Source organism: Capricornis sumatraensis, chromosome 19 (genome assembly GCF_032405125.1).
Source record: "Capricornis sumatraensis isolate serow.1 chromosome 19, serow.2, whole genome shotgun sequence".
Taxonomy (NCBI): domain Eukaryota; kingdom Metazoa; phylum Chordata; class Mammalia; order Artiodactyla; family Bovidae; genus Capricornis; species Capricornis sumatraensis.
The window spans coordinates 62,425,377-62,448,026 of record NC_091087.1 but is presented as its reverse complement, the minus strand read 5'-3'; the positions used below and the strand labels follow the sequence as shown (position 1 = coordinate 62,448,026).

The window sequence follows — 22,650 nt, the reverse complement described above, 5'->3', positions numbered from 1 at the left end:
TTCAAAATGTCAGGGTGTTACCTTTTATCCAGTTCCTCGTGGAACTGGGCTTTTCTTTCCGGGGGCAGTTCCTGAGCCCTCCCTCTGCCCCACCTCATTGCATTACCTGACTCCCTCAGGTCCAGGTGGTGCTTGAATTCCTCTTTGTCCAACCCGGGACTCCTACCTTTGGTGGCTGCTGCATTTAACTAGATGCGCCTGGCCGCTTAGTCAACTACGCAGATTCTTTAGTGACTCCCATCTCCTTTTGTTTCAAAAGGCCTTGAGTCCGAGTACAATGTATTTGTCCTCTTAAGGGCGAAGACCTTGGGAGAAAGGGAAGAGAATCTCTAAGCCTTGGTGCAACTCCAAAAATGAAATGACACTTTTATTTTCTTAACAGACATGGCCACTTCTCACCCATCAGGACACATGCAACTACCCCGGGCTGATGCCATTCGTTCCCGGCTCATTGATACTTTCTCTCTCATCGAGCATCTGCAAGGCTTGAGCCAAGCTGTGCCACGGCACACCATCCGAGAGATACTTGGTCAGCAGCCTGTTTCTTCACTAAGATGTATTTAAGGCTCCTATCCCCACCCTTCCCAGGTGGCACAGTGGTAAAGAATCCGCCTGCCAATGCAGGAGATGCGGGTTTCATCCCTGGCTGGGGAAGATCTCCTGGAGGAGGAAATGGCAACCCTCTCCAGTATTCTTGCTTGGAAAATCCGATGGACAGAGGAGCCCGGGGCGGGGGGGGGGGTGGGCGGCCGGGGGGGGGGGTGGGCGGCGGGGGGGGCGCCGGGGGCGGGGGTGATGGCTGGGGGGGAGGGGAGGGGGGAGATGCAGTCCATGGGGTTGTAGAGTGGGACACAGCTGAGTGACTGAACACACACACATATGTAACCACACTCTCCAAAGAGTAGGAAGCAGAGAAAATTTTAAGGGTGGAAAATTCAGGGGAGATTGGTTTGGTTGCAGCTTTTAAAAGTTACACCAAACTTGATAAAGACTTAATAAATAAAGCTCTGAATCCAGGAGATAGAACCATGTCACTCATTTTTAGGCCTCGGCTAGCTAGTAGCCCTGGCTGGCCTGGATGTTTCTACCAAAGACACTTAAAACTTTAAGGGTTGAACCTGTAACTTATCTTGGGCATGAACAGTATTGGTTATAAGCAATAGGTTAGCTCTTACTTCAAACTAGTATTAGTTGCTGTGTGAAGGAACAGCAAGGTAAGCCCTCGGGGGTGTGTGGGGGTCCATTACTTAACAAGTGTTCCTGCCCCCCAACCCTACCTGCTCTTGATATTCCCAAAGATTTTTTTTTTATGTTTATCCACTGTCCCTTTTTTATTTTTGATGTAGATTCTTCCTGTCAGAAGAAGCTTATGTTGGGAGATCAACACCAGCTTGTACGCTTCTCCATAAAACCTCGTCATGTAGAACGGATTACACATGCCCAGAGGCTAATGAGCACCCTTCGAGTGCGATGCAGCAAGAGGCCACCTCTTTCCTTATGGGCTGGATGGGTCCTTGAGCGTATCCTTTCATGCCATTTATTTATTTTTTTTAAGTTTTATTTTTTATTGGAGTATGGCCAGTTGACAGTGTTGTGATAGCAGACAGCAAAGGGACTCAGCCATGCATATACATATATCCCTTCTCTCCCAAGCTCCTCTCCCATCCAGGCTACCACAAAACATTGAGCAGAGTTCCCTGTGCTATGCGGTAGGTCCCTGTTGATTGTCCATTTTAAATATAACAGTGTTTACATGTCGATCCCAAACTCCTTAACTATCCCTTCCTCCCATTCTCCCCACCCCCAACAAGACTTTTGTTTTGTTTTGTTTTAATTTTTGGTTATACCCCATGGCATGTGGGACCTTAGTTCTTGGACCAGGGATTGAACCCACACCCCTTGCATTAGAAGGCAGAATCTTAACCACTGGACCACCAGGGAGGTTCCTCTTGCCACTCATTTTTATCCCATTTTACGCACTCTTGCCTCATCATCTGCCTAAGGACTAATTTTTTCCTTCCCACACTCCATTTTCTTCTCATTAGGGTTCTAGTGCCCTAATTGTGTTGCCTGCGTAAATTAGAAAGAACTTCATTCTGTATGTTTTCTTAAGAGAAGACAGGTCCTATCTTCAGAAACTTTATCATCTTCCTCATCTTCTTGAATACAATTGTACTGATGGTTGAAATAGGTGAGAACTCATTGAATGAAGGGATGGGAGTCATTGTTCCTTAAAGCTGATCATTTTACACTTTTGAATGTTATTTGAATTGTGATAGTGACAATATATTAAGTCTCCTGGATTTGTGCAACTGCTAAGACCTAGAAACATTGGGAGGGCTCTCAAAAGTAGTCTAAGGTCGTACAGACACTTAGAGGTAGGGGTAGCAGACTCCTAAGGAATCGGAGATGGGAGAACCAGCTATATTTCTTGCGTTGCTGCTGCTAAGTCACTTCAGTCGTGTCCGACTCCGTGCGACCCCATAGACAGAAGCCCTCTCGGCTCCCACGTCCCTGGGATTCTCCAGGCAAGAACACTGGAGTGGGTTGCCATTTCCTTCTCCAATGCATGAAAGTGAAAAGTGAAAGGGAAGTCATCGCTCAGTCATGTCCAACTCTTAGCGACCCCTTGGACTTATGAATACACTCTCGGAATGACTCGTTCATATGTAGGGGACTTACTTATTAATTTAGTCTAATACAGCAAGTCCCCTACATATGAACGAGTCATTCCGAGAGTGTATTCATAAGTCCAGCAAAGTTAGTCAAGGTACCCAACTAACACCATCTGCTCTATAGTGCTACCATACTGTAATAGGCTTATAATACTTTTCACACAAATAATATGTAAAGAAAAAACAAATAAGGGCTTCCCTGATGGCGCAGTGGTAAAGAATCCATCTGCCAATGCGTGAGACACAGGTTCGATCCCTGGTCCAAGAGGCTACCACGTGCCATGGAGCAACAATCCTGTGTGCCACCACCACTGAGCCTGTGCTCTGGAGCCTGTGTTCCCTAGAGCCTGTGCTTTGCAACAGGAGAAGCCACCACAGCGAGAAGCCTGTACACCTCAACTAGAAAGTGTCCCTGTTCGTCACAACTAGAGAAAGCTCATGCAACAACAAAGACCCTGCACAGCCAAAAATAAATTTTAAAAATTTAAAAACTGAAAAAAATAAAACATTTTAAATCTCACAGTACAGTACCCTGAAAGGTACACTACAAGATTTGGCACACAGCAGTTGGCATCGAGTGAACAAGCAAGCAGAGGTACTGACTGGAGGAGGGAGAGGAGGTCGGAGATGATGGCAGAGCTAAGGCATCATTAACCATAGGAGATGGAGGGCAAGCTGCAGTTTCACTCATGCCTGATGTTGATGGCAGGTGTTGAACAGGTTCTGGTTCCTTGCTGAATTCAATTCTATCTATGCTCATGAAAGAAACCAGTGATGTCTGGGTCGTAGCTCTTTTTCTTTTTTTATCCTAAATGACACGGGGGCACTGGATTGTGTTCTAAACGGCTGCTGCAACCTTTGTGTACTGTTCTATGTTTGGGTTCTGGGCCTCAAAAGCTAATAGTATCTCAAATAAAGAAAATCCCCTCGCCATTTCCTGCGTTGTGACTCTCTCTGGTTCTCCAGTTACTTCTTTCTCTTGTCTCTTCTCATTCCTTTCTCTGGACTTCCAATTTCTGGTGCCTTTTAGCAATACCAGCTACATCACCACTGTTTTTACACTTGCTTCTGGACATCCTGGTCTTGAAATAAAGATACTGTACTCTGTGTGGTACTGTACAGTAAAGTACACAAAAGCACTTGTAGAGGGTGCACACTCGTGACCGTGTACACCAGACACATGAGCTAACTTATGTGATTGGATGTGTGAACGCACATTGGCATCTTTGAAAGTTTGCAGCATGAAGGTTCACGGGTAGGGGACATACTGGTGTTTTTTTCTTGTTTTTGTTTTTATATAATGAATCTCCCAATAGAGATACTGAGTGCCAATCAGCAGGTGATCCAACATTTACATTTTTACAAATAGATTTAGAAAGATTATTTAAGTACAAATAAGAAAGCTCACAATGCATGTAAAGGTACAACTAAGATGTTAGATGAGCCAGAAGAATGACTTAAAAAGTAAATGACTCTAAAACCAGTCATAAATTTTATGAAATGTATTAAAAGCAAAAGAATGTTTGGAAAATCAATGAACTCATTTGATTACCTCTCAAACAAACCACTCAGAAAGGAGAGTAGAAGTACTCACTTCCTTGTTTCATCACTATTTCCGGGAAGTTTCCCACCTTAACAGTAGTCTTTTAATGCAGTCACGTCAAAAGTATTTTAAGACACAACAGTAATTGGTGTCATTGGCCAACTCCAGTACACTATATGCTTTGCACTCTTATATTTCCTCCCCACAGTGGTGAGGATTTTACCCCCATTTCCTATTTGTTGTTAATCATGATAATTGGCAAGTGTTTACCTTGTAGGATTAGGGATATAGACTTAAGCCTTAGAATAAAGTAAATATATGAGATTCCCTGGATCTAATGAGCAGTAAATGTATGGAATTCCTTGGATCTAATGGGCAAATCGAAATAGAACAACACTAAACATTCTTTTTGGTAAAACAGCTGAATATGAAATACGATTATTGTGCCAGAGGAAGGGTGGACTGCCTGTGTGGCAACCACCTGGCAAGATCATTAAATGCCTTCTCATGGAAAGAACCCGCCTGCCAATGCAGGAGACATAAGAGATGAGGGTTTAGTCCCTGAGTTGGGAGGATCCCCTGAAGGAGGGCATGGCAACCCACTTCAATATCCTTGCCTGGAGAATCTCATGGACAGAGGAGCCTGGCAGGCTATAGTCCATAGGGTTGCAAAGAGTTGGACAGGACTGAAGCAACTTAGCATGCACACATGATAGAAAGGCAGGAGGGATTTTGCAGAGGAAAATGATTTGTGACTAACAGTCTTTTTGAATAGACTAATTCGTGTGATAAACATTAAGACTTTGTTTAGATTTTTAAAAGCAGTTTTCCAGATCATAAATATTACTGTTAGAGATAGGGGGAAAAATAGTAATGTAAGTAACAGTTCTCTAGATCAAAGCTCCCCAGTCTTTGTTGTCCTATGACTTTGTTTCCCAGGAAAACATATATAACTTTGAAAGCCTCCTCAGTAATTATCCTTCTATTTTATTACATTTTTTTCTGTGATATGGAGAAGTAAATTGAAGTAAAAATATTTTACAGTAACGTTACTATTTTATTTTAGTGTTATATAATTTTAATAATAAAATGTGAGTAAATTTATACTTTTTCCATTTTATAAATGATCATGCTTTTTTTTAAAGCATATTATTTATCTAGAAATGAATTTTTATGTGGCATTATATACTGAGTCAACAAAGCTAGTGGAGGTGATGGAATTCCAATTAAGCTATTGAAGATCCTAAAAGATGATGCTGTTAAAGTGATGCACTCAATATGTCCGCAAATTTGGAAAACTCAGCAGTGGCCTCAGAGCTGGGAAAGGTCAATTTTATTCAAATCCCAAAGAAGGGCAATGCCAAAAAATGTTAAACTACAGTGCAGTTGCACTCATTTCACACACTAGGAAGGTTATACTCAAAATCCTTCAAGCTAGGTTTCAGTAGTACATGAACCAAGAACTTCCAGATGTACAAGCTGGGTTTAGAAAAGGCAGAGGAATCAGAGATCAAATTGCCAACATTTGTTGGATCACAGAGAATGCAAAGGAATTACAGAAAAACATCTGCTTCATTGACTACGCTAAAATCTTTGACTGTGTATATCACAACAAACAGGTAACTTCCTTGCCTCTCTCCATAGAAATCTGTATGCCAGCGAAGAAGCAACAGTTAGAACCAGCAACTGACTGGTTCCAAATTGGGAAAGGAATACAAGGCTGTATATTGTCACTCTGATTATAAATCTATATACAGAGTACATCATGCAAAATGCTGAGCTGGGTGAATCACAAACTGAAATCAAGACTGCTGGGAGAAATATCAACAACCTCAGATTTGTAGATGATACCACTCTACTAGCAGAAAGTGAACAAGAACTAGAGCCTCTTGATGAGGGTGAAAGAGAGAGTGAAAAAGCTGGCTTAAAACTCAACATTCAAAAAAACTAAGATCACTACAAAGTACAAAATTAAAACAACAACAAAATACATAAAAAACTAAGATCGTGGCATCTAGTCCCATCACTTAAGGGCAAATAGAAGGGGAAAAAGTGGAAGCAGTGACTGAGTTTGTTTTATTGGGCTCCAGAATCACTGCAGACAGTGACTGTAGCCATGAAATTAACAGACTCTTGCTCCTATACTTCCTTCATAGCTCAGTTGGTAAAGAATCCACCTGCAATGCAGCAGATCCTGGTTCGATTCCTGGATCAGGAAGATCCCCTGGAGAAGGGAAAAGCTACCCACTCCAGTATTCTGGCCTGGAGAATTCCATGGACTATACAGTCCATGGGGTCACAAAGAGTCTGAGCAACTTTCACTGCTTCTTGGAGGGAAGGCTATGACAAACCTAGACAGTGTATTAAAAACCAAAGATGTCACTTTGCCAACAAAGGTCCATATAATCAAAGCTATGGTTTTTCCAGTGGTCATGTATGGATGTAACAGTTGGGTCATAAAGAAGCTGAGCAACAAAGAATTGATGCTTTTGAACTGTGGTGTTGGAGAAGACTCTTGAGAATCCCTTGGACAGCAAGGCGATCAAACCAGTCAATCCTAAAGGATGTCAACCCCGAATATTCATTGGAAGGACTGATGCTGAAGCTGAAGCTCCAATACTTTGGCCATCTCATGTGAAGAGCTGACTCATTGGAAAAGACCCTGATGCTGGGAAAGATCGAAGGCAAAAAGAGAAGGAGGAGGCAGAGGATGGGATGGTTGGATGGCATCACCAACTCAATGGACATGAGTTTCAGCAAACTTCAGGAGATAGTAAAGGACAGGGGAGCCTGGCTTGGGGTCACAAAGAGTTAGACATGACTTAGCAACTGAAGAACAACAACATATATTAAGTTTGGTTTGGGTAGCAGATATATTTACTTTATTGGTTTTTTTTTTTTTGGCTGTGTTGGATGGCTAACGTGATCTTTGTTCTCTGACCAGGGATCAAACCCTGGCCCATGGCAGTGAAAGTGCCTCCTAACCACTGGACCCTGGGTCACCAAGGAATCCCCTATGTATTACATTTGTATAGTTTTTGTTTCTTTCAAAAAATTTAGATATATACTAGTTTTAGGTTTACAACATTGTGTATTATATGTTAAATACATGTTATTGATGTTAAAGTGTAGGTGAAAATTTAATTCTGTGTTCGGGCATAAAAAGATAGGAACTAATCTTCTAGAATGATATTGGTAATTCTTTGCACTTCAGACACCAATTGGCTTATTTTTATACTTTTCATATTTTGCTTCTAAATGGTGAGAGTGAGAAAAGAAAGATTTGGCTTATTTGCAAGCCCTTCTCTGAAAATAACACATCATGAGTGTGAATAGTCCTTATTTCCAACAACAAAAAAAAACTTGAGTATAACATAATTTTAACACTGATTTTTGAGGTTCTAGAGATATCTTTATGTGCTAAATAAAAATTTTCTATCAGATAAACTCAATTTATAGAATCTGATGAAGATTGTCTTGAAATAAACTTGCAGAATTATTCTTTTGCTCTCCATGAAGTTGTATTTCTATATCAGTGTTCCTTACTTCATAGTAGATGAAATTAGCCAAAACATTGCTAAAAACAATAACAATTTAAAACTGAGTATGTATCAAAATTACACAGCAGTTTTTGTCTTTGAGGGTGATTGATTATTCTCTTTCTGTCTCTATTAACCTCCAGGCTTATCAGTCATAATGCCTTTGGAGGTTCTCAGGTTATTCTGTTTCAAAGAGAAACAAATTATTATTTAGCTTTTAAACCTATTTTGATCTTAATGTTTTTTTCTACAGCATGATATACATCTATTAAATGTATAGAAGAGGTGAAGAGGGTTGAAAGATGAGTTAAGAAATCAAAGTTAGCAAATAGGTTCTATAGAGGGTTCAATTTGGATTCAGTTTGCGGAATAAAATCATTTTTAGACAAAATAGAAAGGGAAAGTTTTAAAACTAACGAAAGGACTTTCCTAGTGATCCAGTGGGTTAAGGATCTGCCTTCTAATACAGGGAACATAGGTTCAGTCCCTGGTCTGAGCCTAAGATCCCACATGCTGAGAGGCAGGTAAACTCACCTGCAAGACCAAACCCACCCACGCACCACAACCAGAGAGAAGCCCCTACGCTGGGAAGCCTGTGTGCTGCCCACATGCCCCAATGAAGACTCAAGACAGCCAAATAAATAAAAGTAACAACCAGGTAATTTCTTGTTATAGCCTAATACATCCCATGAATTTGGTTTCTTGTTCCTAGATATGTTATAAAACACTTTCCATACCATGGCCCTACATTTGCATTCTTTTCTGAAGGCCCATTGCTGCTCTGTGAAGTTTGGTGTTCCGGTAACACCAAACAACAGACAGCAGACAGCATTGGCCGTCGTTAAGCAATTCCTTGGTGACTTTCTGACCCCAGAGTGAGAAGGCAGTAACTTGTAGCTGTTAACGTGTACCAGTACCAACAGGAGATGACTCGAAGCTATTTTTCATGTTCAGTTCTGTTTCATAGGTTGAAGCAACAACAGTATTAAGGAGAGAAACTCCTTAATTTTCCAAAAGAAAAATGGCATAGCAGTGGGCACAACTGTGCCTTTTTAGCAGTTGCTGATCATTCAACTTCCCTCTTCTTTAAGCTCTATTCATCCTTTGCTCTATTCTCACAGAATTGCTTGAATCTGCAAATACCCGATTGGAGCCACTGAAGCTGACTCTGGAGGTGGCAGCTTGGTTCATCTTGCTTGTCTTCATCTTGGAGATCCTTCTTATGTGGCTATCCAGCTTTTTCCTCTTCTGGAAGAATGCCTGGAACGTCTTTGACTTTGTGGTCACAGTATTGGTAAGGATAGATAGATATCCTGAAGATTAATTTACTGGACTGAGAAATGTGCCTAGGTGAATCAAAGACAAGTGAAGTTAAGATAATTATTGTATGCTGCTGCTGCTGCTGCTGCTAAGTCACTTCAGTCGTGTCCGACTCTGTGTGACCCCATAGACGGCAGCCCACCAGACTTCCCCACCCCTGGGATTCTCCAGGCAAGAACACTGGAGTGGGTTGCCATTTCCTTCTCCAGTGCATGAAAGTGAAAAGTGAAAGTGAAGTCGCTCGGTCGTGCCCGACTCTTAGCAACCCCATGGACTGCAGCCTACCAGGCTCCTCTGTCCATGGGATTTTCCAGGCAAGAGTACTGAAGTGGGGTGCCATTGCCTTCTCCGAATTACAGTATAGGAAGAAACAGATAGAAATGTACCCAACTTCCTTATTTTGGTTGTTTTTTCTCTAATAAAACTAAAAGTCAGGCATTGCAGGAGCTGTCATTAGAAGCAAGGAAGAATCTAATCACATTAACCTCAGCAATAACTTCTTCTATCAGTTACTAGGCACTTATTAAATGTCAGGAACTATCCTGTTTTACTTGCTTTTTTTTTCATTTGAGCTCCACAGTAATCCAGTGAGACAAGCACTGCATTTATCCCCTTTTTACATCTGAACAAGTTGAAATGCAGAGTTTAAGTAATTTTTTATGGGAAGACTGAATAGGAAACAGTCCCCAGAAAATGCTATTCAAAGGATAATGACCAAAGAACCATGAAAAAGAAGAGATAAAAAAGGGGCAGCTGTACTGGGTGCTTTGAGGGGTATATTTAACTCACAATCTGTGTTTCCTACAGTCCCTGATTCCTGAGATGGTGGTGCTGGCAGGGGTAACAAGCAAACCTGTATGGCTCCAGTTGCTGAGGATCTGCCGGGTACTCAGGTCTCTTAAACTCTTTGCACGATTCCATCAAGTTCGAGTCATCATTTTGGCCCTGGTCAGGGCCCTCAAGGTAATTTGACTTTTGCAGCTCTATCAAGTGGGCAAAGTGGAAAAACATGGGGGTATAACATGAAACAGTCTGGGTGGGTGAAAGAAGGCAATAAGAGACCCTGTGAAATGTTGTCCATGAGAAAGGGCTGGGGACAAGCCACTGTGCTTTAGAGATGACTGGGCTCAGGCTAGAAGTGAGGGTCTGGTGGGAGATTTCCAGGGTGGGCCTGACTGGGCTGTAGGTGGAAGTCAGCCTAGTCTGGCCCAGCTCTGACTCAAGGTCATGGCCTTTAGAGCATGACCTTCCTCTTGATGTTGCTGCTCATCTTCTTCTACATTTTTGCTGTGGCTGGTGTCTACTTCTTCGAGAATTACACCCGTTCAACTCGCCAGGACCTGGATTATCATGAGTTCTTCTCGTAGGCAGGACCACGGGGAGCCTGGTGGGTGGGGGAGAGAATCTGGACATGAGACTGGGAAGCAAATCCAAAGTGCAGTAATACAAGTACAGTCTATTGTAAGAAATGGGACTAGAACACAGTAGGGCGAGGGAAGGAGAAAGCAAAGAATAGTGAGTGGTATTAGCTCCAGTTTTGAGAATAGGGCGGCTAGTTCCTGGTTTGCTCTGGGTTTTACAAATTCAAACTTACCCTTATCAACTATCTTTAAAAAGCAGTATACTCCAGTGGTTAAGCCCTGGTTTCTATGCTTCAGTTACCTCTTTTGAAAAATGGAATTAAAAGTAGCGTAACTTCATGAGTATAGGGATTAATGATGTAATTTATTTAAGCACTTACACAGCATTTCACACATTTCACACACATCAATAAATGTTACCATGACTCTCAAGCTTGGTCACTGGTTTTACTGCAATCTCTCAGTGTAGAAATTACACATGAACACACTTACATTCTAGTAATCTCTGTCTAGAGAACTCTTTCTACTAGTAACCTAGTAGAAAGTCTATTTGAATTTAGAGGATACAAAGTTATTTATGAATTGGAATCCAATCTTATCAGCACTTCTCAGGTCTCTATCTTAGACTAACAGGTGGTTTTATAAGAGTATTGATTTAGGGAAGTCATAGAATTCATTCTATTCAGGCTCTGATGTTTTTAATAATTTGTATATGGAGGGATAAGAGGGAAAATTTAGATATCTTCTGAGATCTTTTGTGATATATTCATCATCATTCATTATTTGGAATCACATGTTTATGCCACATGTCCGTCTACTTACTTGGCTATCAATTCATGCAGCAAACCAAGTAGGCATGATGTTTGCAGGCATGATGTTTGCTAAATTTGTGACTCTACCAGGTGAAGTCCACAGGACAGTGTAGAATGAACTTGCAAAAATAATGTGTAGTTGGTGATTCAATTTTTAAAATTTATTTTAATTGGAGGCTAATTACTTTACAATATTGTGGTGGTTTTTGCCATACATTCACATGAATCAGCCATGGGTGTACGTATGTTCCCCATCCTGAAACCCCCTCCCTGGTGATTCAATTTTTGAACATTCAGGTAATATCTATGTATTGAGTACCTACTGTGCCCCAGGCACTGATGGAATACTGAGAGATATTCATAGATTATTCATAACAAAGGAAAAGCAAGTAAAACAATCTCAAACTGAAGATTAGGTTAAAAAAAAACAAAACAGTATGGTAGAAAGGAGCCAAAATCAGAGCAAACTGCAAAGAAGTGCTCTTATGTTGCTGTGAGAGTATGAATGATAGTGTTTCTTAGAGAATTAGCTCCCTCTGTACACACATCTCCTTTTTCTTAGGGACCTACTGAATTCCATAGTAACCGTGTTCATTCTCTTCACCCTGGATCACTGGTATGCACTGCTTCAGGACACCTGGAAGGTGCCTGAGGTCAGTCGCGCCTTCAGCAGCATCTATGTCATCCTCTGGTTGTTACTTGGTTCCATTATCTTTCGAAATATCATAGTAGCCATGATGGGTAAGCATAGCAGAGGTGAAACTTGGTGGGAGGCGGTGCTGGGAAGAAGCTAGAGTGAAAGCCAGGTTTGCTGGATTACAGAGGGAGAGAATCTGATGTAACAGGAAAGTGTGGGCCCTGGAATGGGTATTTCACTTGGTTTCTCCCCACCCAAGCGGTCTACCCAGGTCTAGTCACCGCCGCCTTCAGACTCCTAATGGCCCTTTGGGGCAGTTACTAACTTCCAGAACATCAGGAATGAGCTGAACCAGGAGATGACACACCTGGAGGTCCAGCACAAAGCCGACATATTCAAGCGGCAGATTATCCAGAGGTCTGCAGCCGTGTCTTCACACACACCTTCAGTTCTCGAGGGTTTCCCGAACCACCCTCTGTTTCTGCTCCTTGGCCTTCATCCCGTTTCCCGCTGTGTGACAGATTTGCCTCAGAGTTAGAATTCCCCAGCTCTGAAATATTGCCGGTCCTTTATCCACTTTCAGGGCTCCCCCACTCCCATATCCTAACCCAAACCCCTAACCCTAACCCTAACCCTAACCCCTAACCCTAACCCCTAACCCTAACCCTAACCCCTAACCCTAACCCTAACCCTAACCCTAAACCTAACCCTTTACTACAGCTTGTTCTTCTCACCCAGTTTACTTCACTTAATGATCAGAATTTTTTTATTTTTTCCTTACTACCCTCCTACTTCAGCGTAACTCTCTTCACTGTTTTGCTTTTTTTTTTTTCTTTGCAGGAGACAAAACCTACTCCCTGAGGCACAGAGGTCAAGCATTAGCAAACTGGACACCAGGTTAGGAGTGTATATGTGAAGTGGGATCCACACACGGGAAAGAGGTAGAAAACCAAAGGTGAAGACTGGCTTTGAGAGAGGATTCTATTCCTTCAATAACTACTTATTGTATCGGGTTGAACAGTGGCCTCCGAGAAGATATGTCCATTTCCTAACCCCCGGAACCTGTGAACATGACCTTATTTGGAAAAAGAGTCTTTGCAGATGCAAATAAATTACAGATCTTGAGATGTGATCACCCTGGGTTATCCAGGTGGGCCATAAGTCCAGTGACTAGGAGCCTCATAAGATATGGGAGAGAAGACATAGACACGGAATAGGAGAAGCTGTCAAGACAGAGACACAGATTGGAGTGAAGCAACCAGAAGCCAAAGGAAGCCAGTGGGTGCCAGGCAGCTACTGGAAGCTAGAAGAAGCGAGGAGCCTTCTGTCTTTGAGCTTCTAAAGGGAGCACGGCCCTGTTGACATGTCGATTTCAGATTTACAGCTTCCAGAATTGTGAGAGAATAAATTTCTGTTGTTTTAGGCTACCAAGTTTGTGGTAATTTGTTATCACAACCGTAGGAAACTAGTAAAAGTACCTTCCATGCAACAGATGCTATTCAAAGCCATGAGTGTTCAGCAGTAGACAAGAGAGCAGAAAGAAAAAGAAGAAATGCATCAACTAATAATTATTGAATACTTATTAGTTGCTTGGAACATATCAGTGAACAAAATAGACAATAATGCCGGTTCTCATAGAGCTTATATAAAGTAGGAGGAGGAAAGAGAATAAACAATGAACATATTAAAAAGAAAATTAATATGTTAAAATATGATAAGCATTTAATATACAAAGTATATATGTGTATAATGGAGTCACTGCTGTTCAGCAGAAATTAACCCAACATTCCAAATCAACTATACTTCAATTAAAAAATTTAAAAATATGATAAGCATTATGAAAAAGTAAAATGTAGAACAGGTTAAGGGGGATTGGAATATAGGGTGGGGATTCATTATGGGTTTTAATTTTAAACAGAGTGGCCTTATTGAGAAGGTAACATTTGAGCAAAGACTTGGAGGACGTGAGGGCATTACTACATGGATATCTATGGGAGGAGTGTTATCAGCGGAGGGAACAGCTAGTACAAAGGTCCTAAACAAGAAGCATGCCTGGTGGTGTTTGAGACATGGCAAGGACACTATTGTGACTGAAGCAGAGTGAGCAGTGGGGAGAGTGATAGGAGATGAGGTCAGAAAGACCACGGGGACCTGATCCTGTAGGGCTGGGGGGACCACTGTAAGGACTTAGGCTTTGATTTTGGGTGAAAAGGGGAAGATAGCAGAGCAACGACATGTAATGACTTATGTTTAAGAAGGATTAGTCTGGGGACTTCCCTGGTGGTCCAGTGGTTAGGAATATACCTTGCAATGCAGAGAATGCAGGTTTGATACCTGCTCCGGGAAGTAAGATCCCACATGTGTTGGGACAACTAAGCTCACACACTGCAATTCAGACCCAGTGCAGCCAAATAAATAAATATTTTTCAAGAGAGAAGGATTTGGTCTGGTTGCTGTGTTGATGATAGACTATAAGAAGAACAGGAAGAGAAGCGTAGAGATGAGTTGGCTATGCTGCTATCCAAACAAGAGATGTTGATGGTTCAGGCCAGAGTAGCACCAATACTACTGAGAAAAGATATATTTTGAAGGTAGAGTCAACAGGATTTCTTGGTGGGTTGGATGTAGGTTATGAGAGAAGAATTAAGGATGAGAGTCTGACCTGAGCAGGAAGGGTCAGTTAGCTGAGATGGGGAAGACTGTGAATGGAAGATTGGTGGGGAAAGAATTTAGTTTTGATTGGATTTAAGATGTCCATTAGACATTCAAGCTTTCTACATGAGTAAAAGTTATATATACAAGTTTGGTTTAAGGAGTGAGATGTGGGCAAGGGGCTTAAATCTGCATCTGAAGTGAAAGTGTTAGTCACTCAGTCATGTCTGATGGGACCCCGTGGACTGTAGCCTGCCAGGCTCCTCTGTCCATGGAATTCTCCAGGTGAGGATACTGGAGTGGGTAGCCATTCCCTTCTCCAGGGGATCTTTCTGACCCAGGGATCAAACACAGGTCTCCTGCATTGCATATCGATTCTTTGTCATCTGAGCCACCAGGGCTCTCGGAGGCATTTAAACTCAGGAGATGAGATCCCTAAAGGAGCAACCGTAAATGGCGAAGACATATAGACCTGAGCCCACTGTCCCTCTAATAGTGAGATGGAATCGAGGGTGCAGGGGGCATAGTTGTGGTGTAATAGACATAGGGCCAAGGGCTGTGGGTGGGGCTAAAACTCTGCAAAATAAGGTGGAGTGTGGGACGTGAAAGCCTGGGTAAGACTGAGCACAGAGGTTACGCATTGAAGGGAACTAATAGGAGTGCATCCCATTGGTTAATTTAGGTTGGATATGCTTAAACTTAGATCTTGGCAGCAGTTTTTTAGGTGTGAGGTAGACATTCAGAGGCTGAGATGCCACAACAGAGATGCCTCATTGCTTTAAGTTCTACTTTTAGGCCAGGGCCAGGACTAGAATAGTGATAGAACTGGTCATATCGTGTGAATGTATTTGAAGCAATGAAATTTCCCTTTTCACTTACAGAGATGCCAGTCAACAAGGGAGAGCTTCAGACTTAACAGAAACTTCTCAACAAGAGTCTAAACGGAGTGCCACTAAAAAGGGTTCAAAAGCATCCAAGTCAAGAACAAAGTCCTTGTCCAAAAGGAGAAAGTCTACATCTTCCTTCTCTTCTTCCTCCTCATTTTCCTCCTGCTCGTCTGCTTCTAGCTCCAGATGCTATGACCCTATCGGTAAGCAGAAGGTTTCTTCCAGTTGCATTCAGACCCCTCTCTTCCATGAGACATCCCAAAATCTTAATAGGAGTTCTCCCACTGTGTGTATTTCCCCATTTTCTCCACCAGTCCGATGTTCTGGCCTTGATTACTTTCTTCACACCTCTTCATTTCCTCTGTGATTCTGCTGCAGTTTTTAAAAGTATGGTTGTGGCTTTCTTTGTTTACTGTAAAAGTGGGTTTCTTGGTGCTACACATTTTTTCCTTCTCTCCTTCCCGCATCCTCTTTCATCCCTGCTTTCTCCACCTCCACCCCCATAGAATTTATCAGCTTTTATCCAACCTCCATGAATCTCAATATATTTTTAAGAAGCTTTCCTCCTTCCAGGTCAGCTCGACTGGGAGACTCACGTGCACCAGAATCTGCCTGGGCTAATGGACATGGATCAGGATGAACGTGTTGTCTGGCCTAGAGATTCACTCTTCCGGTATTTTGAGTTGCTAGAAAAGCTTCAGTATAACCTGGAGGAGCGTAAGCAGTTACAAGAATTTGCAGGTATGCCGTAGATGCTAGGAGTTAAGTTCATCAGAGCAGCATATATAACTGGGGAGAACAGAGTATGTTCACTGTTGTGGCATCTCAGCCTCTGTATTTCTACCTCACACCTAAAAAAGGCAAATTCAGCATTTGGCATGTCACTTTCTGGGCATATGTCCTGATTTCTTCTAACCTAGTGAGGACCTGGCAACTCTGCTTCTCTGGTTGTTGTCGTTTAGTCACTAAGTCGTACGTGACTCTTTGTGACCCCATGGACCCTAGCCCATCAGACTCCTCTGTCCATGGGATTCCCCAGGCAAGAATACTGGAGTGGATTGCCGTTCCCTTCTCCAGGGGATCTTCCCGACCCAAGGGTCAAACCCACGTCTCTTGCGCCTCCTGCATTGGCAGGCAGGTTCTTTTCCACTGTGCCACGTGGGAATCTCCCTGGTAGGGGACACAAATCCCGTGACGTCTGAGAGCTGATTTCCCAAGAGAAAAGTATCCAGTTCCAGCTGTTGGGAATTAGGATAGTAAGGTGGGCTTTTGCTATGTTTGGGCAGCCCGCCCCCTTTTGAAATGCATGTTTCCTCTCTTTGAAGGTCACCTTTCAGACCCAGGCAGTAAGGGCCTCAGGCTCAAGTCTGATAGCTGTGAGGATTGGATAGTTGGCAGAAAGCTCTCAAGAGCCCACTGTCCTAAACAGATTTATGAATTCTCTTCCTTTCAGTCCTTTCTAGAGTCAACTGATGCAGAGACAGTATGTGATTGGAATAGCAGAGTTTGATTTAAATGGGGAGAACAGGGTGAAAGGGAGGTAGAGGTAGCAAGGTGGTTTCTTTCAATACTGACTAATTCATCTGCGGCAAAGAGGACAGACTCATACAGCTTAATTTAGAGTAAAGATTAGTAAAGATGTGAACCTAGAATCCAGAGAAGCAGGATCTTCGCCAAACACTTGTATATTCCGAATATTCTTAGGTCTCCAGCCTCACAGTCTGTTTCTTTACAGTGCAGGCACTGATGAATTTTGAAGACAAGTAAAGCTGACACTGGATGGCTTCACTGTTTTTGGCCAACATAAATGAAGGAAATAGCTGGAAATGTAGAATTCAAAGTCTAATAAATCCTGTTGATAATTGTGCAGTGATCTGTCTCGGAGACAGAGGGGATACTGAAAGATAACAAGATCAGGTGAAAGTTGGTGCAGATGCCACTGGGGGCCTCGGTCCTTGGCTTTCTACCCTTTCCACAGCTCCTGAGTCTCACTTTTCCCTTGGCCTTGTCACTATAGCCCCTATCTTTTCTGAAGCATCTACTTCCTGCTAAAGGCCTAATTTACCTCACTAGTGAGTACAGGTCCTTGAGGGTTGGGGGTGGGAAGACCCCAGAAGCTGTGAGTATAACTAATTGAGAACTCTTGTTGCCATTACTTTGGCCACCTGATTCGAAGAGCCAACTCACTAGAAAAAGACTCTGATGCTGGGCAAGACTGAAGGCAAAAGAAGGGGGCGACAGAGGATGAGATGGTTAGATAGCATCACTGACTCAAAGGACATGAATTTGAGCAAACTGGGAGACAGTGGACAGGGAAGCCTGGTATGCTGCAGTCCATGGGGTCGAAAAGAGCTGGACATAGCAACTGAACAGCAACAACAGTTCCCATTGCTACTCTAAGAACATTGCTTCTCCTGTGCACCGTTAACTTTAATCAAGGTTTTAATCAAAGTGCTTTCACCTGTTTCTGGGCCAAAACTGCGTCCCTTTTTTCCATTGCTATTTCTGAGGGCATTGAGTCCACTCTGTAGGGGGTGGGGCAAATCAGTATGTCCCACAGATTTTTAGTGTTAGAAGGGACCTCAGAGTTAATCTGTCTCCCGTCAAAGTAGCAACACTTTATAGAACATCACTGAAAGGGGATTATCCAATGTTTGATGTTTCTAGTTACTGATAACATTATCTAGAGAGGATCCTGTTGGATGACTCAAATCTTTAGAAATGTTTATTATTAAAAATTCTATCACTTGTTGAGTGTTAACAAGTATGAACATATATATGTATGAGGAATACTTGAAACACTAAATTATATACTCTAAAATGGTAAATTTTATATGAATTAATTCTCAAATTTTAAAATAAAGTCAGTAAAGATTATCTAAAACAAAGAACTAACATTATGTTTCAAGGAAAAGCATTGTAGTCATTTCCCATAAAATATGGACGAAAACACAAATGTTTGAAAAATACACATCAGTGTTGTATATAAAATCTTGTAATAGTGGACTTCCCTGATGGCTCGGTGGTAAAGAATCCACCTGCCAGTGCGGAAGACATGGGTTCAGTCCTTGCTCTGGGACGACCCCACTTGCCCGCTTGCCACAGAGCAGCTAGGCCCATGCACCGCAACTATTGAGCCCATGTTCTGCTACAAGAGAAGTCACCACAGTGAGAAGCCTGAGCACCTCCACTGGAGAGCGGCCCCCACTCACCACAACTAGAGAAAAGCCCAAGCAGCAGTGGAGGGCCAGCACAACCAAAAGCACCTAAAGAAAAGTATAAAATCGCACAGCAAGAAACATGGCATCAATATTTGGAACCAAGAGCTACAGATGCAATTTTAGACGCACTTGTACCCCTAGCAACCTCAAAGGGATCAACCAGAATTAGAGAGAACAAAAGATTTCCATTTAGTGCAAATAGAAGAAACGTGGGTCAGAAGCCTGGGAAACAGGAACGTTTGAAGGATAGGAGGAGAAAGAGGAGCCAGGAAGATGTCTGAGAGGGAGACTTTCCTGGTGGTCCAGTGGCTAAGACTCCACACTCCCAATGCAGGGAGCCCGGGTTTGAGCGCTGGTCAGGGAAGTAGATCCCACATGCCACAACTAAGAGATTCCACATGCTGCAACTAAGGCCTGGTGCAGCCAAATACATAAATAAATTATATATATAGACACATATTATAAAAGAAGGAGTTGGAAAAATGAGGTAGTAAGCACAGGCCATTCATTTAAGAAGGTTAGGTATAAAAAGCCAGAAGGGGAATCAGTCATCATATAGCTATAATGTGCTTTTGAAATTTTAATGTGTGTACATAACACCTGATTCAATAGGCCCAGAGGATGGGACCTGAGATTCTGTACTTTCTAACATGTCAACAAGTGAAGCCAGTTCTGCTGGTCCTCAGACCCTACTCTGAGAAAAACTGCTCAGAGATGCTGCTCAGGGAATTCCCTGGCAGTTCAGTGCCCAGGACTCCACACACTCACTGCCGAGGGCCCAGGTTCAATCCCTGGGTGAGGAACTAAGATCCTACATTCCACAAGCCCCACAGGCACGACCAAAAAAAATTTTTCTGACGAAATAAAAATATTTCAGGGCCTAAGGATCAAGCCCCACTGGCAATGAGTCCATTACTCCTCCAGCTCCCTTTTTATCCTTGCCCTGACCTGGTATCCCTGCCATTAGTGAGTAAAAGTCGCTCAGTCGTGTCGGACTCTTTGTGACCCCATGGACAATACAGTCCATGGAATTCTCTAGGCCAGAATACTGGAGTGGGTAGCCTTTCCCTTCTCCAGGGGATCTTCCCAACCCAGGGAATGAACCCAGGTCTCCCACATTGCAGGCGGATTCTTTACCAGCTGAGCCACAAGGGAAGTCCATCTATAACTATCCTTGAGTCAAGGAAGAGATTCAAACTCTATGCCAGGTAACTATGATGGTTCCTCAAGAGCATTTTGGAAGAGAAATTAGGATTTAGATACTGTTGTGATGTAATTAAAAATTTTTTTGCAAATGGTTTGTAATAAGCTTTAATTTTGGACCATAGTTTCCCCATTTGATCTCCAATTATCCCTCACATTTTCAAATATCAATGGATGGATACATAGCTTTGTTTCACCTATGGTGTTTTTATTTTATATTGGAGTTATAGCTGATTAGTAACGTTGTGACAGTTCAAGGTGGACATCACAGGGGCTCAGCCATACATATACATGTACCCATTCTCCCCCAAACTCCCCTTCCCTCCTGTACAATGTTTTTCCTAAGATGTTTCTGTTTAAAGACACCTTACTTAATCATAATATGTTGTTGATTCAGTAGCATTGGCCTCTTTCCACAGTACTATAACTCAGGCTTGAACGATGTTTATCATACACACGTTTTCTTGAAAGGTGCATCACAGCCTTCCTGTGCTTAGGAGCATGAAGCTGGGAAACCATTTTAAACAGTGAAATTACTAACAAAAAGCACAAAAATACTAAGATCGTGGCACTAGATAGATGGTGAAAAGGACATTACAGTGTGAGAAGAAGGTAGAGTATTGCCTTGTTTCCGTCCAAGTGCCAAGCGGGCCCGGCCCTGCTTAGCTCCCGAGATCAGACGAGATGAAGCACATTCAGGGTAGTGTGGGCACCGGCGAGTACTGCCTTGTTTGACCTCAGCTAGGGATGTACACATCAAGCGACTCAAATTTTTCACCACTCTGCACATGTCTGTCAATGACTGTGAGATTGCCACGGATACTGATTTTGGGGTCACAAATACACTTTAGTGAGCAGAGGAATCCGCAAAGACAGAATTCACAGATAAGAATTGACTCTGAATGCTGCGTGATAAAGCGGGGCTAATTGGCCTTATGACACTGCTGTCTCAACGTGTGGTTTCCAGGTTACCTCAACAGCATCACTCACTCACTCTTAAGCTCTTTGGTCATTTACTATCCATTAGCCAAGACTAATCACCTGACTCCACCTAACTGCAGGAGATCTGGGGGTTGCTCGGGTCCTTAGTGAGTAGTATGTATCTGTATTTCAGTTATAAACGGCAAACTGGAAAGGGAAGAAAATGGGACTTCCCTGCAGTCCAGTGGCTAAGAGGCCGAGCTTCCACTGGTCGGGGCACAGGCTCAATCCCGGGTCGGTCGGGGAACTAAGATCCCAAATGCTTTACAAAGGGAAGCCTGTGTTCTAATCAGAAAGCGCCCTGTGGTTGGTTTGGGGAAATGAGGATGTCTCAGACCTCTCAGCTCCCTTGGCTTCTCCCGAGTATCTCCATTCCAGTTGCCAGATCACAGAGCATAGTAATCACCACACCAATTTAACCCACTTAAGCAAAACACATGATTAATTACCTGCTCTGGACCCCTGTCACTTCAGTTTGTTGGTTCTGGATTGCTCTTACCATTTGCTTATCCATGGATTGGAACTTGTCTTGCTTTTGTTTATCTGTTACCAGACTATAAGCAGTAACTTGCTTATATTGAATAAGGCTGACATATTTGCTATACACCCTAAGCACTTCACCCTCAGTTGGCACATAGTCTGAATCCTTGGCAGCAACAGGACTGCTTAGTCGGCTTCATCATCTGGGGGACTGCCAAGAATTTCCCCTTCTGGTTTGAGGAAGTCCTCATTGTTCCCTACTCTGCTTGACTCAGCTAGTTCCATACTTGTTCTAAAAGTCTTTCACTCAAGACACTACCTCTTGGTAACAATTTCTGTATTAATTACGACTCTGTAGCTTCAGATAAAAGAATCACATTGAGCTAGACTAATAATAATAGTCACATTTAGTGAATGTTTATTCTGTACAGTGCCTGGCACATGATAGGTAGTTATTATTATTTTTTTTTAATGAATGCCAGGCACTGTGCTGAATACTTTAAATGCCTTATCAAATTTAATACTCATGACAACTCCATACTAGTATTTCTTATTTTGGCAGAAAAGAACACCGACACAGAGAAGTTTAGAAACTGCCCAGGACACACTGCCAGTATCTGTGGGAGCCAGGATTTGAATCCAGTCAAGTCATATTTTGCTACCTTATCAGCAAAAGGGAGACTTTCTTTTAAGAGGGTTGTTACAGAATGAAGGGCAGAAATTTAAGTGGATTGCAGGATGGGTTGGAACCAGGAGTAGAAAACTGTTGGGAACCCAGGCCGTATGCTTCCTCTGATTCTTCTGTTTTTCAGACTAGATGTGGTAACTTTGATGAGCAAAGAGAAAATATTGGCACAGTGAGGCAACAGACCATTTCACTGGTTCTAACTTTTTGACTCATTTTGGAAAATCCCAGCACCGCCCTCACCTCCTTTGATTGCCGTGGGCCAAGTTATTCTGTTTCTTTGGGCCTCCATTTCCTCATCCATAAAATGAGAAGTTTTTACCAGAGGATTCCTCAAGTCTTTTCCGGTTCTAAAATTCTATGGTCTTAAGTGAAACTTCTAGGACAGAGGTACAGTAATAATGAATTTGAACATAAGGGTTTGGGTGATAGAATAAAGAAGAGTTCTAAGGAAAGAAGAAGAGAATATGGTTTGAGTGAAGCCTTGGTGTTGAATTACTCTTTAGAGCTGGTGTCAAATGAAGGCCTTGGGGATATATAAACGGAGGGCAGACAAACCTTCTCACCCTCACCAGATCAGAGAGATGGATCTCTCTGATCTAAGAGCAGTGTCTCTTTTCCTCTCTGTGTGCATACACATGTGTGTGTGAGGAG

At 42.5% G+C, this 22,650-nt stretch overlaps 1 protein-coding gene across 1 annotated transcript; it reads left to right on the top strand.

Moving 5' to 3' along the window:
• The first annotated feature begins 384 nt into the window (after nucleotides 1-384).
• Nucleotides 385-17,193, top strand: CATSPER2 (cation channel sperm associated 2). The gene is made up of 12 exons (XM_068991404.1): nucleotides 385-529; nucleotides 1,347-1,520; nucleotides 2,123-2,191; nucleotides 8,879-9,051; nucleotides 9,885-10,040; nucleotides 10,316-10,440; nucleotides 11,813-11,991; nucleotides 12,205-12,304; nucleotides 12,728-12,784; nucleotides 15,421-15,629; nucleotides 16,000-16,167; nucleotides 17,162-17,193. The coding sequence occupies exons 1-12, from the start codon at nucleotides 385-387 to the stop codon at nucleotides 17,191-17,193; spliced, it is 1,587 nt and encodes a 528-aa protein (XP_068847505.1).
• Nucleotides 17,194-22,650: the final 5,457 nt, after the last annotated feature.